A 16282-nucleotide genomic window follows, 5' to 3' on the forward strand; every position below is an offset into this window, starting at 1 on the left:
AAACGGATACTGCAGATGAAGTATGTTCAAGAACAATAAAGTCTACACTAATCCACTGATGAAACAGCTGTGCAATATTATTTCAAACTGTACAGTATTGGTATGCATTCAATCTGTGTCTATGTATATAGTCCTGTGTATATTTTTTTTATTTTTGTTTATATTTTTATTACGTTGTCCTGTGTATAGTGTTTTTTTGTTATATATTTATAATATTGTCTTGTTTATATCTTGTTTGGTATTTTACTCTTATTTATTCCTTTTTCTATTTTTTACAATCCTTGATGCTGCTGTAACAATGTACATTTCCCTGCTGTGGGACTAATAAAGGATTTTCTTATCTTTCTTATCAAAAAACATGCATATACAAAAAAACAGCTTTTTAATAGCTGTCCACTGTAGTGACCACTATGTGTGAAAGGGTTATGTTTGGTTCTATTAAGAAATTATTAATTACTTTTCTAGCAAACTATAAGTTGCTCACTATACAAAAACTTTTGACTGTGAGCCCCTCTTCTTCTTTACCTCAGTGAGCACGGGCTGTTGGTCTCCTCCCAGGAAGTGCGTCCCCTTGAGGACATCAGGGAGGAAACGTCCACTCAGGGGCACCCAGCACAGCTTCCATGAGACAAAGAGGGAGACACTGAAGAGAGCCAGACCGCAGGTGGTCACCAGCAGGGACAACAGGCTCACTGATACATCTAGAGATGGAGAGAGAGATACACTCAGTGAACAGTGGACACAGCTTTGCCAGTGAAAATAACGCTGGCACAGACAAACCTGGCTCCCCAGGGAGGACAGACTGTGTTTGTTCAGAAAAATGCAATGAGAGAAAATGCCTTAAATTTTCTCACTGTGGTGGCAAAAGTTAAGGCAAAAAATACTCTGTGGATAATCCAGCTACACCAAGACAGCAACACATTACCTTGATGATGAGGTGCAAAAATGCAATATAGCAGTAAAAAAATTCCAAACAGCCCTCAAAAACAAAAAACAATCGCTGGAAAGTATGACTGATTTGGCTGATCAGGAATTCATGTTTACAGTGAGTTTAACAGATCATTTTGTATCACCATTATTGTTTTGTATATTATATGTGTGTGTGGTGAACTTTTCTGCTGTGGTGAGCAGAAAAGCATCTCAGAATGCCCAACACGTCCTACCTGAGGCAGATGAGCTACCAATCAATCATCATTTGAATTCAACAGCCTATTTGACTACTGTTGCTGACCATGTGCATTTCTTCATTTAACATGACATGAACATGACAATGAGCTCAGTGTACTTCAGTAGCTGAAGACTTGAGAAATGACTGTGCTCCCTGTAATTTTCTCCATCATTGCTTTCTTCACTGTTTTATTTCTTGCTAGTTGTTCTGAATCAGATGCCACAGAGAGAAAGAATGTCTGAATTTGAATGCCCTGAAAACCCCATGATACATTTACAATATCATGGATACACTGACATAATGTCCAAGATACATTATTTACTCGTGACATGGTGCCAAAACTGTTTTATCAGGTGTCAAATGTCATATTAATATTGCATTTGGTTTGAGTCTTTCCTGCTAATAGACCTGGGAGATTCTCTTAATGGGACAATTGAGAATGTTTGGACCAGTCTCAGATTAACTAAATTACGGACGCTATTAGAGTTCAGTCCCTCAGTTCAAAAGAAAATATTTCAGCACATGCATTGCCAGATGTTAAAAAAAAAAAAACCAACAACCTGTAATTCTACACACAAAAACCCATTATGAGTTTTCAGCAAATTCAAATCTCTTAATTACAAATGTATTCAGACGCTTCAGTGCCAAAAAATAAAAAATCAAATAAAAATCATCAATATAAACTTAATCAATTTAAAAAAATATCTGCAACACAACACTGTGTACCAATGTAAAGATAGAACACACAGGATACACCTACATCAACTCAACGTGTAAATCAAATGGCACAAGATGATTACAGCACTGAATAGCAGTAATAGTAACACAGTAACAACTATCAGTGGCTTCTCTATCAAAGCAGGTGGCTGTAAACATGCTCAGGATCTCTTTCATGCCAATTCAGTTCATGTTTTCATTCATGTTGCACTTCTGGCCACTGTGATGCCATCCACTGAGGGTGCGACCAGCATGATTAAACATGGCAGTCCATAGACGACATCACACCAACAGTTCTGCTCTGTGATTCAGTGTTGATTTTCCCTCAGTTTTAAAAAAGCCCCAAATCCAGTGAATGTATCTGGTCTTAGTTTCTGCATGTAGGCAAGAAAACAGCTCAGCAAAGTTGTTTTTGATGGAGCTTTTGATCTTCAAGGCCGACACCTTCTCCACATGTCTTGCAAGCAGCTACTACTAATCCTCACATTTTCTCTCTCTCTCTCTCTCTTTTTATTGCACTATTTGAGGATGCCATTCTGAGGTTTAGACTGTAAATCAGGTTCAGATATCCCTGGCCTTAGTAAACCAGAGTAACTGCTCAAAAATAGTGCAGTTGTTAGTTAATTGTTTTTTGTTTTGTTTATATTCACTCATAAGGGTGCTCTCTGGCTCTTTAGCTGCTAAATGCTCCACTATGTTCACCTGCTAGTCGCAAACTTTCTCTGTGGTTTGTCTATAGGTTTGCCAATATGACCAGGCAGTTTCATAACATGCACCGTCGTTTTGTGTCATATTGATTTATGCAGCTTTAAGTTCTAAATTATTTTTCAACGGATAGGTAGGAAGATCTGGAAACTTAATGACATTTTCTAAAATGGGACATTTAGTGTAGGAATGTCACAGATAGACAGTAGTCACCATTCAGAATAGCTTTATGGAAGTGAAAGATTATCTAACAGATCAAAAAATGAGGAGCAGACTTTAGCTAACATGAAATGGTCACATGCACAGTATGTAATGCAAATTTTATTTGGTATTGTAATTGTGAATATGCATATACAGATTTTTATGGAAAATAAATAAATACAATACAATAATACAAATAAAATGTTATATATTGTAGTGCAATGAAATGGCCAAAAAACAAAGGAATCTGATGCAATGTTGTGCAGTATGTTCATTAGAATTAGAGTACAGCCAGGGCTATGATTTGTGAAATGAAGCAGGTAGAACACAACTAGTTCTCTTGTGTGTGGCTCTGAACTGGGCACCAGCTGGGATTAATTGAAAGAGGTGGAGAGATGATATACTGTGTGTCCTGAGACAGAGCAGAGCTTCTGTTCTCAGCTGGCACAGATAGAGGGTATGCAGTTTGTTCCACAGTGCTCTGGCTTTGATGTGCCAAAGAGTTCATGCATTTGTTTCATGAAAAACAGAAAAATTCACGCCCAGAATTAAGCTTTTCTCTGTCAAAATGAAATTACAGCTCAGAATGTTAGTAATTTATCTTTACACTGACCTTGTTTGCACCCAAAGCTAACCATTTTCCCTTTTTAAATATGCATCAAAAAACTAAATAGTGAAAACACTGCTACTCTATCTTTGATAAGTTTGGCTTTTAAAATGGGTAAAACAGCCCAGACAACCCTGTGGCTTCATTCAGTTACCTTTGTTAAAGCCTCTTCTAAAACCATGGGGTGTCTCTGCTTTTCAAATCCTCTTGCAGGGTGCAATCAAGGCACCAAGGCCTTAACCATGTGTAGCTGGTGGCAGTTAATTAGATTCAGGAGCTCCAATAATCAGTAAGCTCACTCCTCACTAAATGAACTCGACAATTATAATTAAAAAAAGGTTAGACAGGTTTTGATTAGTGTAATTGTCTGTGGTGGGGTTGCTTGAGTTTATGTGAATAAACCATATGCTTGTTTTGATTTAAATCAAGTTGTAAAAGCGTTTATTGAGTTCTCATTTGGCTCTTTTAGTACAGAAAACATACGTCCACATTATTTTATTACATATTACATACGTCCATAATTAACCATCTTTTCACAAACTTTTCCTACACACAACATACATACATACACACAAACACACACGCACACACACACATATATATATGTGTGTGTGTGTGTGTGTGTGTGTGTGTGTGTGTAGAGAGAGAGAGAGATGTATATATATACAGAGATGCAGTTGGATCGTTAACGTCAGGTGATTTTCACCCACGCAATTGTTTTAATGTGAATTTCATTGTGTTGCTGCTGTCTGAGTTGCGTGGGTCTTTGGGTAGCTTCAGGGTGCTCACTGACGTTATTGAAGGTAGTTGTGTTTCACTGCTCCCATCCCTGGTTTTTTCAACAGGGACGTGTTTGGATGATTTTCACCCGACGTTAGTGACTGAGAGTGGAATATTTTTCAGGTGGGTTTTACCCGACGTTAGTGTTTGTGTATTAAATCGAGGGTAACAACGTTCAGGCCTATTGCCTCATATCATGCACAGCTATCATCCTGTCACAGGCTTGGTGACTCTGGCATGCCAACAAATGAGTAAAACATGGCTAAAGTTCATTTATGTTGGCAATCATTAGCTATGCAGATTTCTTCTTTGATACTAGAGCTAAGTTATCTAGCTAGCTACAGGTGAAGTTGTCCTGATATCAACATAACTTGAAACAGCTAACTTTAGTTATGTGTATGAATAAATCACTTAGTGGTCATTTCCAAGGGAATTCATATGGTTAAAAAAAAAATATTGTCAGCTGGTCATTTTCCCCCTCTCAAAATTGCCATTGGAACAATTGGACCAAAGAATTAGTTCCCAGCTCCATCTTTTTTTTTTTTTTTTTTAGGAATTTTTCTGTTAACAACTCCCTAATTTTTCACTAATTTTAGAGCCTTTAATACCCCCATGATACTTTTTTTTTCATCTTATGAGACATTGTATAGATGGAAATGAAAGAAAAGTACTTCAGTTTGCCATGTATTGTTGTACTTAAATATATTTTGATGAGAAGTATTTTTTTTATGGTATATCAGGTAAAATATACCTGACGTTAGTGATGGTGTTAGGCGTTAGGGTTAAGAACTGACCTTTTCTCCTTGAAATTTCTTTCATACTCTAAATATCTGTTTTCCAAATTACGTTTTGGTAACAATGCAGCCGCTGGCAGGGTTATGTTGTGAGCCAATGTTTTTTTGTTTGGTTTTTTTTTGTCTTTTTGAATGAATGAACAGCAACAGAGTCACCAGGGGTAGACAGTGGGCGATAGGACTGTCACACCAGAGACCAAAGTTTGAAAAGAATGGTCAGGTAGAGATGGTAAATCTACACTGATGCTTGACACTGAAGCCAAATTGAAAGTGCTTGAATAAATGTCTAATTTTCAATAGTGAGTCATATGACCTAGGATTGAATTCTAGTTGAATATGATATACTGAAATAGTGCTGCATTGATTAAGTACCAGAAAGTAGACCTTTCAAAAAAATAAAAATAAAAAAATCCCTGGCATTGTAAACTGGTCCCAGGGATGTGAAATGTCACCTCTCTGATCCCAATATGAGGTCTAAGATTGGTGATTGACTTGGTGGACACCAGTGGCTGTGAACCTAGGATGCTTTTAATGTAAGTGTTAATCCGGGAGTCCTCTAGGCAGTAAATGGGTACCAGAGGGCCTGAAGGGTGGAAGCTGTGGACATTTTACTCTATACTCTCTATACTCTTTACTCTTTATTTTCATTGTCCACAATGCAAATGGATTCTCCTGATAGAGGGCAGGGACATTTTCCTCCCTCTGAAGTGAATCAAGCTTAAAACCCAGAGTGAACAGACACACAGATGGCTGCTTTTATTGATCTGGACTAAATCTCCCTTTGATGAGGTGTTGTGTAAATCAACAACATGCTCTAGGCTTGCTGATTATCTAGCTATGCTGCAGAAAGGCTTACTGGTGCTGGAACTCAGAAAAGCTAGCAACTGATACAGAAAGAGAGGCAACCACTATGAAATTTAAATGTCTCTGTTAGCTCCACATGTTTAATTTAGCATGTGTGCTGTTGTGACATGCACTCACTCTCGTACATGCAGACATACAGTCACATGTTTTCTGTCAGGGTCTAAGAGCAGGAAGAATTTATTCATTAACTTTGAGTGTGTGTGTGTGTGTGTGTGTGTGTGTCCACCTGTCTTGTGCATGTGTACAATCTTTACGCTGTACTCAAAGTGTCTTCAGGTTTAGAACTGTTTAACCCTCAGCACTGTCATATCCCTAAATGTTTAGAATTAATGTAAAAAATATAATAAATATGTGTGTGTGTGTGTGTGTGTGTGTAGACTCAGTAAAAAAAATATAACCAATAAAATAATAAAAATACCTTCCTTCCCATGTTTGTTGAAGGGCAGGATAAATTCACATTTTAAAAAAAATGCATTATTTTCATTAACACAATGGCGTTTATGTTTAGCTGACACTAATGTGTGTTTGTGTGTGCATGTAGGCTAGAGGGGTAAGGCCAGTAGCCAGCCACATTCAGCATGACAACAGGAGAAAGATATGAATATTGTTCAAAACTAATTTATGTCGATCTACATTGAACTGAAACTGAAATTGTGCATACTGTTGTTAGTACTGATTGACATATATCCAAAATCCAACATGGTCTGGCTTAGACTGGTTCTTGACCTCTGAATCATCACTCTTCATCAGTTTGTTCAGCAATACAAATGGGTTATTGATGGCTGTTTTCTTTGGTCCAATTGACGAATCAGAGCTTTGTAGGCAGGATTAAGAGTTGGGTCATCTTCCTACATAGCTATCTAGCCAGCTACCTAACCATGACCAAGAAAAGTAGCAACAGGAAAATGGACAGAGAAGTAGTAAGATATGGTACATCGAGATTAATGCAGCTTAATTTACAGAATTAATTATGCTTAAATTAAGATAATTCTTTGATTGTTATGAAAACATCACTTGATAATTTTTTGCTTCTTTTGCTTCAGCAGGACCAGTGCTGTGATGATTCTTTTTACATTGTTTGACAGTAAAATTACATAATTTTATCATATCAAAATGTGTAAAATTATTACACATTTAATCATTATTTTATGGACATTCACCAGCCCGGTAAGGGCTGACTCAGTAGGCACAATTACAAAATATACTGATCACTTTTCAATAATGTGTAATAAGTCCTATGTTGCAGATTTGGCATTTTTTAATCTTGTGGGCTATATAAACAGATTAGCATACAGCGCTTTTATGTGCTTCCTTTTGTTTTTCATTATTGATTCTACATGTCATGAAAATAATCATGAACACTATAACTTCTGGCAGCAAAGGGAAATGCCATTAGTGGTGATGGGTGGATAGTGAGGTCCCTTTGCCTCTGAAGAAGGTTCATTATAGGTCCATCACACCCTTTGTTAAGCCCCAGAGCAGAGCAGACCAGAGACAGACAAGATACTTACAATGATGCCAGTTTATTCCTGTTTGCTATCAAGCACACTTATACAGAGCAGTCTGCAGTTCAACTACTTTTACAGTGTAACCATTCCAACTCAATGGGTGATTATTGGAACAGCAACTCTTATTATTTTTCCATCCTACACATAAGGTTTTTATATACCTTTATGACTAGAAATGACTGACATCATCGTTTAAAAAGATAAAGGACACAACTATAATGTGAAAGTTCCTCTTTTAATGATTATTAGCCATGGAAGCCCCGTGGGTCTACCACTGAGGTCAAAACTGAAATATGTCTGTAACAACAAATATCTCTACAGTTCTTGATTTAACTGCAATCATATTCTGTAAAACATTTATTTCCATGTGAATATTTGTTTATAACCAATCTAATGACATTCCAATTCTAACCTGTATGTTGATTTTAATGCCTATTTGCTAAATGTTTGTATGCTCACACACCAAACTGAGATTTTGAACATGGTAAACATTATGCATGCTAAACATTAGTATTTTAAACATTAGCTTTGTCTCTGTGAGCACATTAATATGCTGATTTTCTTTATGTGTGCTTTTGGTTTTCTTTTATTTTCAGTTCTGTTGAATGACTCTGTGCTTTTCAAAACTGTAAGACTTTTGTCTTTATATGGAAACCCTTTCAAACCCCACTGGATAAATTTCATTATGCATGATTGTTAAACTAAAATAAATGGTCACTTTGCTCAATTTAAACCACCTAATTGTCATTTAAAAGCCAACAGCACACATATCATAGGAAAAATCAACCATATTGACATCACATTCCTAAAAAGCCTTTTTATATCTAAAAGATGATGCAACTTTCAGGTTAACAGAATCATTCAGAGAAGATCAAGCAGACAAAGCTCATTTTGATTTGATTTGATGATTATATATCATAATCATTATTATAATATATCTATTGTTTTTTGCAGAGCCCAATACCTGCTACTTTCAGAGAGCAAGCATCAGGCTAGAGCCACCTCATTAAAGTCTTGGATGTACAGAGTCCCTCCTCTGGAAAGCCCAGTGCTGAGTACAGTTCAATAAGCTGCAACAGCCAAGTCAGCAGTGGGTCAATAAGAGATAATAGTTGAGGTGAAAGGGCATTGGAATGTAAGCCAGGATAATGTTGTGGAAAGAACTTCTACAGTGCTGAAGAAAAGCTGGTGGTTGTGTGTGGATAACACCTGGAAAAATTTACTTTTTCATGACACTATTGTGAAAATGTGGATTTTGAATTAAGAGGTAAGAAGAGCCATTAACTTTATTGGGCTCATTCAAGAATATCACCAGAGGCTCAAAGATTTCTAAACCAAATATCCAATAATGTTATGTTGCCTAGCAACAATGCTTCAAAAATGCAATCAAGGGTGTAATGAAACCTAACCTACTTCCCCCAACATTTAATCAGTCCCTCATCTTGGAGACCAAGAAATGAAAGTGCTTTCAGCATTTCAGCATTCTAATGGAACATTGTTCCCACGACAGTGACTGGTATCAGACTCTTCTGGTAAAAATATGAAACCATTGTGTGCCGTTCAGATGCAGATGCAGAAAAGGCATGTTAAAATCAGGTCCCTGCATGCTGTGTGTTTGAACATGAGGAGGCCAAACAGTCAGGGATGGGAATTTTTTTCTGTATCTGTGAGATAAAACGTTCAGACCAAGAGCTGTCTGTACCAGACTGTTCCTAGGTTCAAACTTGGGAAGTTTAAATATTATGTTACAGTATAATGTAAGTGTTAACTGGGTGAAGATTAATGCTTTACTAATGTAAATGTGTACAACTGTTGTACAGCTATCTTAGTTAACTGACAACACTGATATTAACTTGCATACTGTATCATGACCTGGTAGAAAGATACGGCTGACATACTGACATTTGATCAACATTTTGTTTAGTAATGATGTAATGACTTGAACAGATTAAATTATATCACAAGAAATGCAATATAGAATATATATGAATACTAGTAACATGAAAGACAATTTCTTCATGTACACATATGTAGTACTATACATAAGACAATGCTATACATATATTTACTGAGGATTTGCAATATAATATATTATAATATAATAATAATAATATATCACTAGGCCTACTTTTAGTTATGTTTCACCCTGTGATGCTATAGTCACTTTTTTTTAACATAGTTAATAGCTTTTAACTAAACAGAGCAACTTGTGTTTATGACTAATTAGCACAATACTAAAGTCTAAATTAACCAAGACATGCCCACAGTTTTAATAGTAGGATCCAATTTAAGGGTACTATATCTTCAAATTCTGCAAGAACCTTATGTCCCATCATATTTGAAAAACAGAGAAATGGTCTTATGGTTACATGGTGTGTGACAAAGGTTAGGGGACATGGAAGAGACCACCACTCACTGTAGCATGGACTGCAACATATAGCTGGTACTAGGAGCTAACAGCCATGAGAAGCTACTGTCAGATTCTGTTTCTCTGTTAGAAAGCTAGGAAACCTGGTGGAGCTGGCAGTCGCTTGAAGCACATTTATGCCCCTTTAACAGAGTGGGTATCTGCGTTGTCGGAGCTAGTGTCTATACCATGAGAGGCTCTCCAGTTTGTCTGTGGGCAGTGTGAGGGAGTGTATCATGGTTAACATTACTGTTCTCTGGCCTTAAATATCTTGTTAAGCTCTAAATATAACACCAGCATTTTTCCACCAACATTCATTGGGTTTGTTGATGCAATGCTACCAGTAGGTTTGTGAGAGACGCACAAACAGGGGCAATGATTAGCCAGTTTTCGGCTTTTTAAACTTGGCACAAAAGCTACTGCCTTAAATACCATATTTTAAAGAATATGGTCTCGACCTGCTCTACATGAAAAGTGCCTTGAGATGACTTTTGTTGTGATTCAGTGCTATATAAATAAAATTTAATTGAATTATTCTGGGAAGTCAACCTACAGAACACACACTGGAGGCTTGTCTATTTCATCACGGTTAGAGGGCCAAGGGAATTCAGCTCTCTAAACTTTCAAATTCAAGCAGACATGCACAAGATAATTTTGAGCAGGAAAAGCTGTTTTGACACATAATATGAGTTTTGCTGAAAAAAATCTGTATCAACAAGATATACAAACAAGAATCTGTCACTGTGTTTATAGCGCAATAGCAACAATAATAATGATGAATAATAATTTTGTGTGTAGTTCCTCTTTAAGTGAATCAGTAGCTAGGATTATGCTGTCTCTTAGTAAGCAAGTAAAACAAGTAAGCAAGTAAAATTCACTATTTTACACCTGAGCTGACTTTTGGAGCCTTTAGTCTCCAATGAAGGGAACTGCAGTGCAAAAAGCTCAGTTAAACTTAGGGATACTGTGTTAAATATTTATTTGTTCATGTACTACAGTTTTGCCAGGTGGTATACACTTCACTACACTAACACTTCACCACTATGATAGAGATTCAAATTTCACTGGTGACATTGGTTTAGCCATATCAAAAACATTTGGGTGAGACGCTGGTGAGGGAAGAGGTCCTTGTCACAGCTCTTGCAACTCCTATTTTTTTTTTTCTGTCTGCACCTTTCACTAACAGTGGAAGTTAGCAGCATTCTAGACTTCAGCATAAGAGCTGAGAAGTTAAAAGAGAGCTTTACAGAATCAATTAAATTACAGAATAGATTCATATTCTGTGTTAAATGACCAAAAATGACCATACATGCATCAACTAAAACTGTGGTATCTTGTTTTTTGTTTGTTTATAATGGTTGAAATTTTACAAAGTTATTTATTACTTGTCCACTTAACTCTTAAATGTTTCACTTAAGTGGTGATCATATTACCACTAATTTGCTGAGTGGTCTCAATCTGCTAGCCAGAGATTGATTGCTTTTTCCTCCACCAGAATACCTAGGGGAAACGATGGTATTTTCCTCATTAGAGATAAAATTCTCAGTGAGGAAACACCATCTAATTGCTTTTGTGATTATTTCTTGTTGTTTCTCAGGTATGTTAACATTATTCTACACTGCTGAAGTGGTAATGATTTGCTAACATTCTTAAATGAAGTTGTGTCAAGTGTTACAGGGTGTGTGTGTGTGTGTGTGTGTGTGTGTGTGTGTGTGTGTGTGTGTGTGTGTGTGTGTGTGTGAGCGGTGTGTTAAGAGACTGCAGCCTTCAAGTTTGCCAATTGTGTTTAATATATTTTTCACCATTATTTGTTTATAATGTTTGATGAATTTTATTGTGAGGGTCTAATGTGCTGTAGCCACTTGATTTTTGTTAGACATAACTCAGGGTAGGTGTTCTCCAGATAAAGACTTATTGTCAGTACATATGCTTAGTTCAGAACTGCTATTTTTTTTTCTATTTTATTGCCTAAGATTCATGATAGAGTTGTCAGTGAGTAAACACTGTCATGATGCTGTATTTCTCTCCCATTACACAGACTGTAACATGGAAGCATCAGCTAAAGACGAGGAGTTGCTAGTGCACCTATAGGAACATGGTCCCTCACTGTCTTCACCCCAGTGAACAAAGGCAACTGTGTTCACTCAAAACACAGCTAAAGGTGCACTAGATATCTTCAGTGGTTGCCACTGTGCGTGTCACCTCATCTCACTTTAACTTCTGTGAGAGTGCAATTAAAAAATGTGCCAATATTGCTTTTATCCAGGTGTCTCTACTGATTGGGGCAGGTAAAAAACTGTGAAAACTTACTACCAGAGAGCAGACACCCTTTGGATGTCTCAAAACTTCCTGCTTCTTAATTCAGACAAAAGCGAAATGCTGGTTATTGGCCCGGCACGATATAGACACCAGTTCGATCATGTAACTATATCCCTTGACAACTGTGTGATTTGACAACTGTGTACAACAGCCAAAAATCTGGGTGTCACACTTGATCGTACTCTTTCCTTCGATCAGCATATTAAAGACATTACAAAGACCGCCTTTTTTCACTTACGCAATATAGCTAGGATTCGGTCTTTTCTTTCCATGGCAGACGCTGAAATTCTAGTCCATGCCTTTGTTTCTTCTAGACTGGATTATTGTAATGTTTTGCTTTCAGGACTACCGCGTGCTAGCACTAAAAGTCTGCAAATGGTTCAGAATGCTGCAGCTAGAATGCTAACCAAATCGAGAAAGTTTGACCATATTACTCCGGTTTTAGCCTCCCTTCATTGGCTCCCTATTCATGTTAGATCAGACTTTAGGGTTCTCTTAATGACTTATAAAATTCTAAATGGGTTAGCCCCCTTATACCTGTCTGAGCTTCTTAACCCTTATATTCCCTCCCGTGCTCTGTGTTCTCAGAGTGCAGGGCTGCTGTCTGTCCCCAGAGTTAAAAAGAAGTCAGCAGGCTGCAGGGCCTTCTCCTATCAGGCCCCCTTCCTCTGGAACAACCTCCCTAGTGATATTAGACAGGCTGACTCAGTACAGGCCTTTAAATCCAAACTAAAAACTCATCTTTTGCCTTAACTTTTAACTAGCACATTATTCTGGTTCCTATTTCAGGATACCATTTTCCCTCGGCGGGTTGGGTCAGTCTCAATGCATCAGTTAAGATTAATAGTTAGTAAATGTTGTCCATGATGTCCTGCCGACGAGATTACTATTAACTGTCTTAATATCGCTGCATCACTTTAACTGTGTGTTTCTTCCCTCAAGCACATTAGTGCCCAGGCTGTGCTTCTCTCTCTCTCTCTGCTACTGTCTCTCACTGCAGGGTTCTGCCTCCAGAGCTGGAGAGTCTCCTGCTGCTCCCATGATCCAGCTCAACCCATGATGCGACAATAATTAAACATTTACTATTGTTATTGATAGTGTTAGTGCTCTTAATGTACCATTGTTTGTCATTATTATTCCTTTAGCTGTAATAATAATTATTACTATTATTATTATTATTATTATTACTACTACTATTTACATTTTGACTTAGTCTGTGTATCTGCAATGTTGTCTTTCTCCTACCCTATTCCCCCACCCCCCTCTCTTTCTGTCTAAACCCAACCGGTCGAGGCAGATGGCTGCCCACCCTGAGTCTGGTTCTGCTCGAGGTTTCTGCCTCTTAAAAGGAAGTTTTTCCTTGCCACAGGCGCCTAGTGCTGCTCATGGTGGGATCTGTTTGGTTTTTCTCTGTAAATTTTATAAGATAAAGAGTACGGTCTAGACCTGCTCTATATGTACAGTGCCTCGAGATAACTTCTGTTGTGAATTGGTGCTATGTAAATAAAATTTGACTTGACTTGACTTGACTCTCACACTCTGCTTGCAGGAATAGTTGTTTGTTGTGGATCACACTGTGTGTGCGTGCATTTAGAGCAGTCTAATACAAGAGGAAGTGGGTCACAGCTCCCCAGGGGAACCAATCTGGTAGCTCGAACTTCCTCTTCATCATACATGTTTAATGATGGATTGTAACATAATAAAAGGCAACAAAAACCAACATATATGTAAAAACACACACATATACCCACACACTGACACATAAGGAGGAAAGGAGAAATAAATTCACAAACATGCCTATGTGCAGTGTAGATGTATGCATTGTAAATATAATTAATAGCCTAAATGCTTTGCATGATATGAATCCTCCACCATACCACCAAAACACTGGTAAATGGAACCTTTTTAAAGTTTCAAAGAGTGTTAGATGGAGTTATCGTTTCTTTACAGCAAACTCCTTTTGTCCAGTTGGAATATTTTATTTTTACTGCCAGTACTTTCCAGTGACTAGGAATTCCAGCAACAAATGAGTTTAGAATAACTGGTTTAGATCACTAGTCCCCATACTGGCCTCCTTTATTTTTCCAGGAGCCATGACTGCAAAGTGTTGGGAGCAATGGGGAATATGGGTGGGGCTCTCTCTCTCTCTCTGTGTGTGTGTGTGTATGTGTGTGTGTGTGTGTGTGTGTGTGTGTGTGTGTGTGTGTTGAGCCAGGGTAAATTACACAGTAACTTTGGATGCTGGATTTTGCAATGGACCTGCTATTAAACACAGTGTATAGATCAGAAATGAGCAACAGGTTATGAGTTCACACTTTGCATTTGTAGTGAACTGGGAACATAGTGAAACACTGTGGTGTCTTTTCTTAACTTTTTATTTGCAAAAAGCTGTTTATTTTCTTTTATTGTGAGACTGGACCACTGAAGGACAATGAAAATCATCTTTAAATGTATGCACACACCCCTTAATGTAAAGATCCCTTAGTCTATTCATTTCTCAGTTTTCAATGCAAGAGGATAGCAAGTACAAAATATGGATCAAAATTTGTTGTTTATCCATTACACTGCCACATTTATGTTAAATTCCTCTTTTGAAAGTATAAAAGAAACAGGTTTTCCACTAGTGGATGGAGATACCCCACAGCTGCTGAATAAAAAGGTTAAATCGTCTCCTCGAGCGCTTAATGAAAGCAAACTAAGCATACCATTACATCCTGTGCATTTTAGAGTAAAACTCTACATTAAACTCTCTGAAACAAAATTGTTGAGCCTGACCTGAGTCCGTGTAACGCGGTCTGGCCAGGTCTCTGAAGTAGTAAATGAAATCCAGGCAGTTGTCGTTCTGCACCTCTCCCTTAGAGCACAGATCGGAAAGCAGTTCCAGCGCCTTTCGACAAATCTCATCCTCTCTTTCTGCAGGCATTGCCCTCCAGCATCCTTCTGACTGGTCGGCCACTCCGGCTAATCCTCCACCACCTCTCGCGCGCACACACACACAGAAACACAGCCTCCACCAGCGCAAAAGGCGCACGAGAACCAACACGGGTACTACACCCCTGGATAGGTCCTTTGCGCTCGATTCATCCGCGAAATCCACTGAAATCCAAATTAGTTGGTCAATTTGTTATATTTATTCATTTATTTTAGCACAAGCGGTTTTAATTGAAATAAGAGAACTTTTCGTCAGTTTATAAAACCCTCCTTCGCCTGGTTTTATTGTTCAGAAATGAAAAACGGCTCCAACCCAGCGCGCATCTCTCGTTTCTCTGCTCCTTGTCTTCTTTCCTTCCTTCCTTCCTTCCTTTACTCCTCTGTCTCCGGTCCGCTGCTCTGTTGTGCTGCTGAATCACTACTGAGCCTCCAGGTTTCAGTGGCACCAGTCAAGGTCCGTGAATGAATACTCGGCTTTCACTGCGCTCAGTTTTGCACTGAGATGCAGAGAGACAGACAGGAAGTTCTGCCTCCATCGACCCCCCTCCACCTCCAACTCCACCACCATTACCACCCTGCTATCCAAGGAGTACCTCATAGAAGTCCTCTGAGGAAAAGCCAGCAGAGATTTCTGTGCTTCACCCTTCTCCAAACACTGTGAAAATCGTCATGACACATCACGTCACACACACACACACACACACACATTCACCCCCACCCCCTTCTCTTATAAGGAGTTATGCCAAAAATCTGATTCCTTTCACCAGGTGAACATGTGTAATGAAATAATATTCCCTGTGCTGTTGGGTAGTAGATGTTCAAACAGGGTAAGGGGCCCAAACACCTAAGAGGTCCCACATACACGAGCCTGACCTTTAATGATGGAAGTAATTAAGGGTGAGAGCGACAGACAAATGTCACATTAAAGCCCTGGTGAAGGAGCTAATAAAAGCTTCCCTGCCTCAATCTGTCTGTCTCTTTCTGTGTGTGTTTGTATTCAGCATATTTGGAGAGTAACAAAATAGCTCCAAACAACATGATGATAATGTGACTGTGAAGCTTTAGTTATATCATTGCTACACTAGTGTGTCAGCTGCATATAGATAAGGCTGATTATCTGCTGTCAAATAATGCAAGAGAGTCCAACTGCAGTCCAACTCTTATGCCTGGGGCCTACAGATACAATGGGAAGAGAGTGGGGTCCTCGGAAGTGAGGCATGTTACATTTTTGGCAGCCTTTTTACTTTAAAAATTAACTATTGCAATGCATTTGGTTGTGTC

General features: G+C 38.2%; 1 protein-coding gene across 1 annotated transcript in view; it reads right to left on the minus strand.

Moving 5' to 3' along the window:
• Positions 1-15525, minus strand: part of syt9b (synaptotagmin IXb) — a 41111-nt gene extending 25586 nt beyond the window's left edge. Inside the window, 2 exon segments of the mRNA XM_018704185.2 lie at positions 526-701; positions 14846-15525. Of these exon segments, the coding sequence (XP_018559701.1) occupies positions 526-701; positions 14846-14993 (324 nt within the window). The 5' untranslated portion in view covers positions 14994-15525.
• Positions 15526-16282: the final 757 nt, after the last annotated feature.

This window comes from Lates calcarifer, linkage group LG10 (assembly GCF_001640805.2).
Source record: "Lates calcarifer isolate ASB-BC8 linkage group LG10, TLL_Latcal_v3, whole genome shotgun sequence".
Lineage (NCBI taxonomy): Eukaryota > Metazoa > Chordata > Actinopteri > Centropomidae > Lates > Lates calcarifer.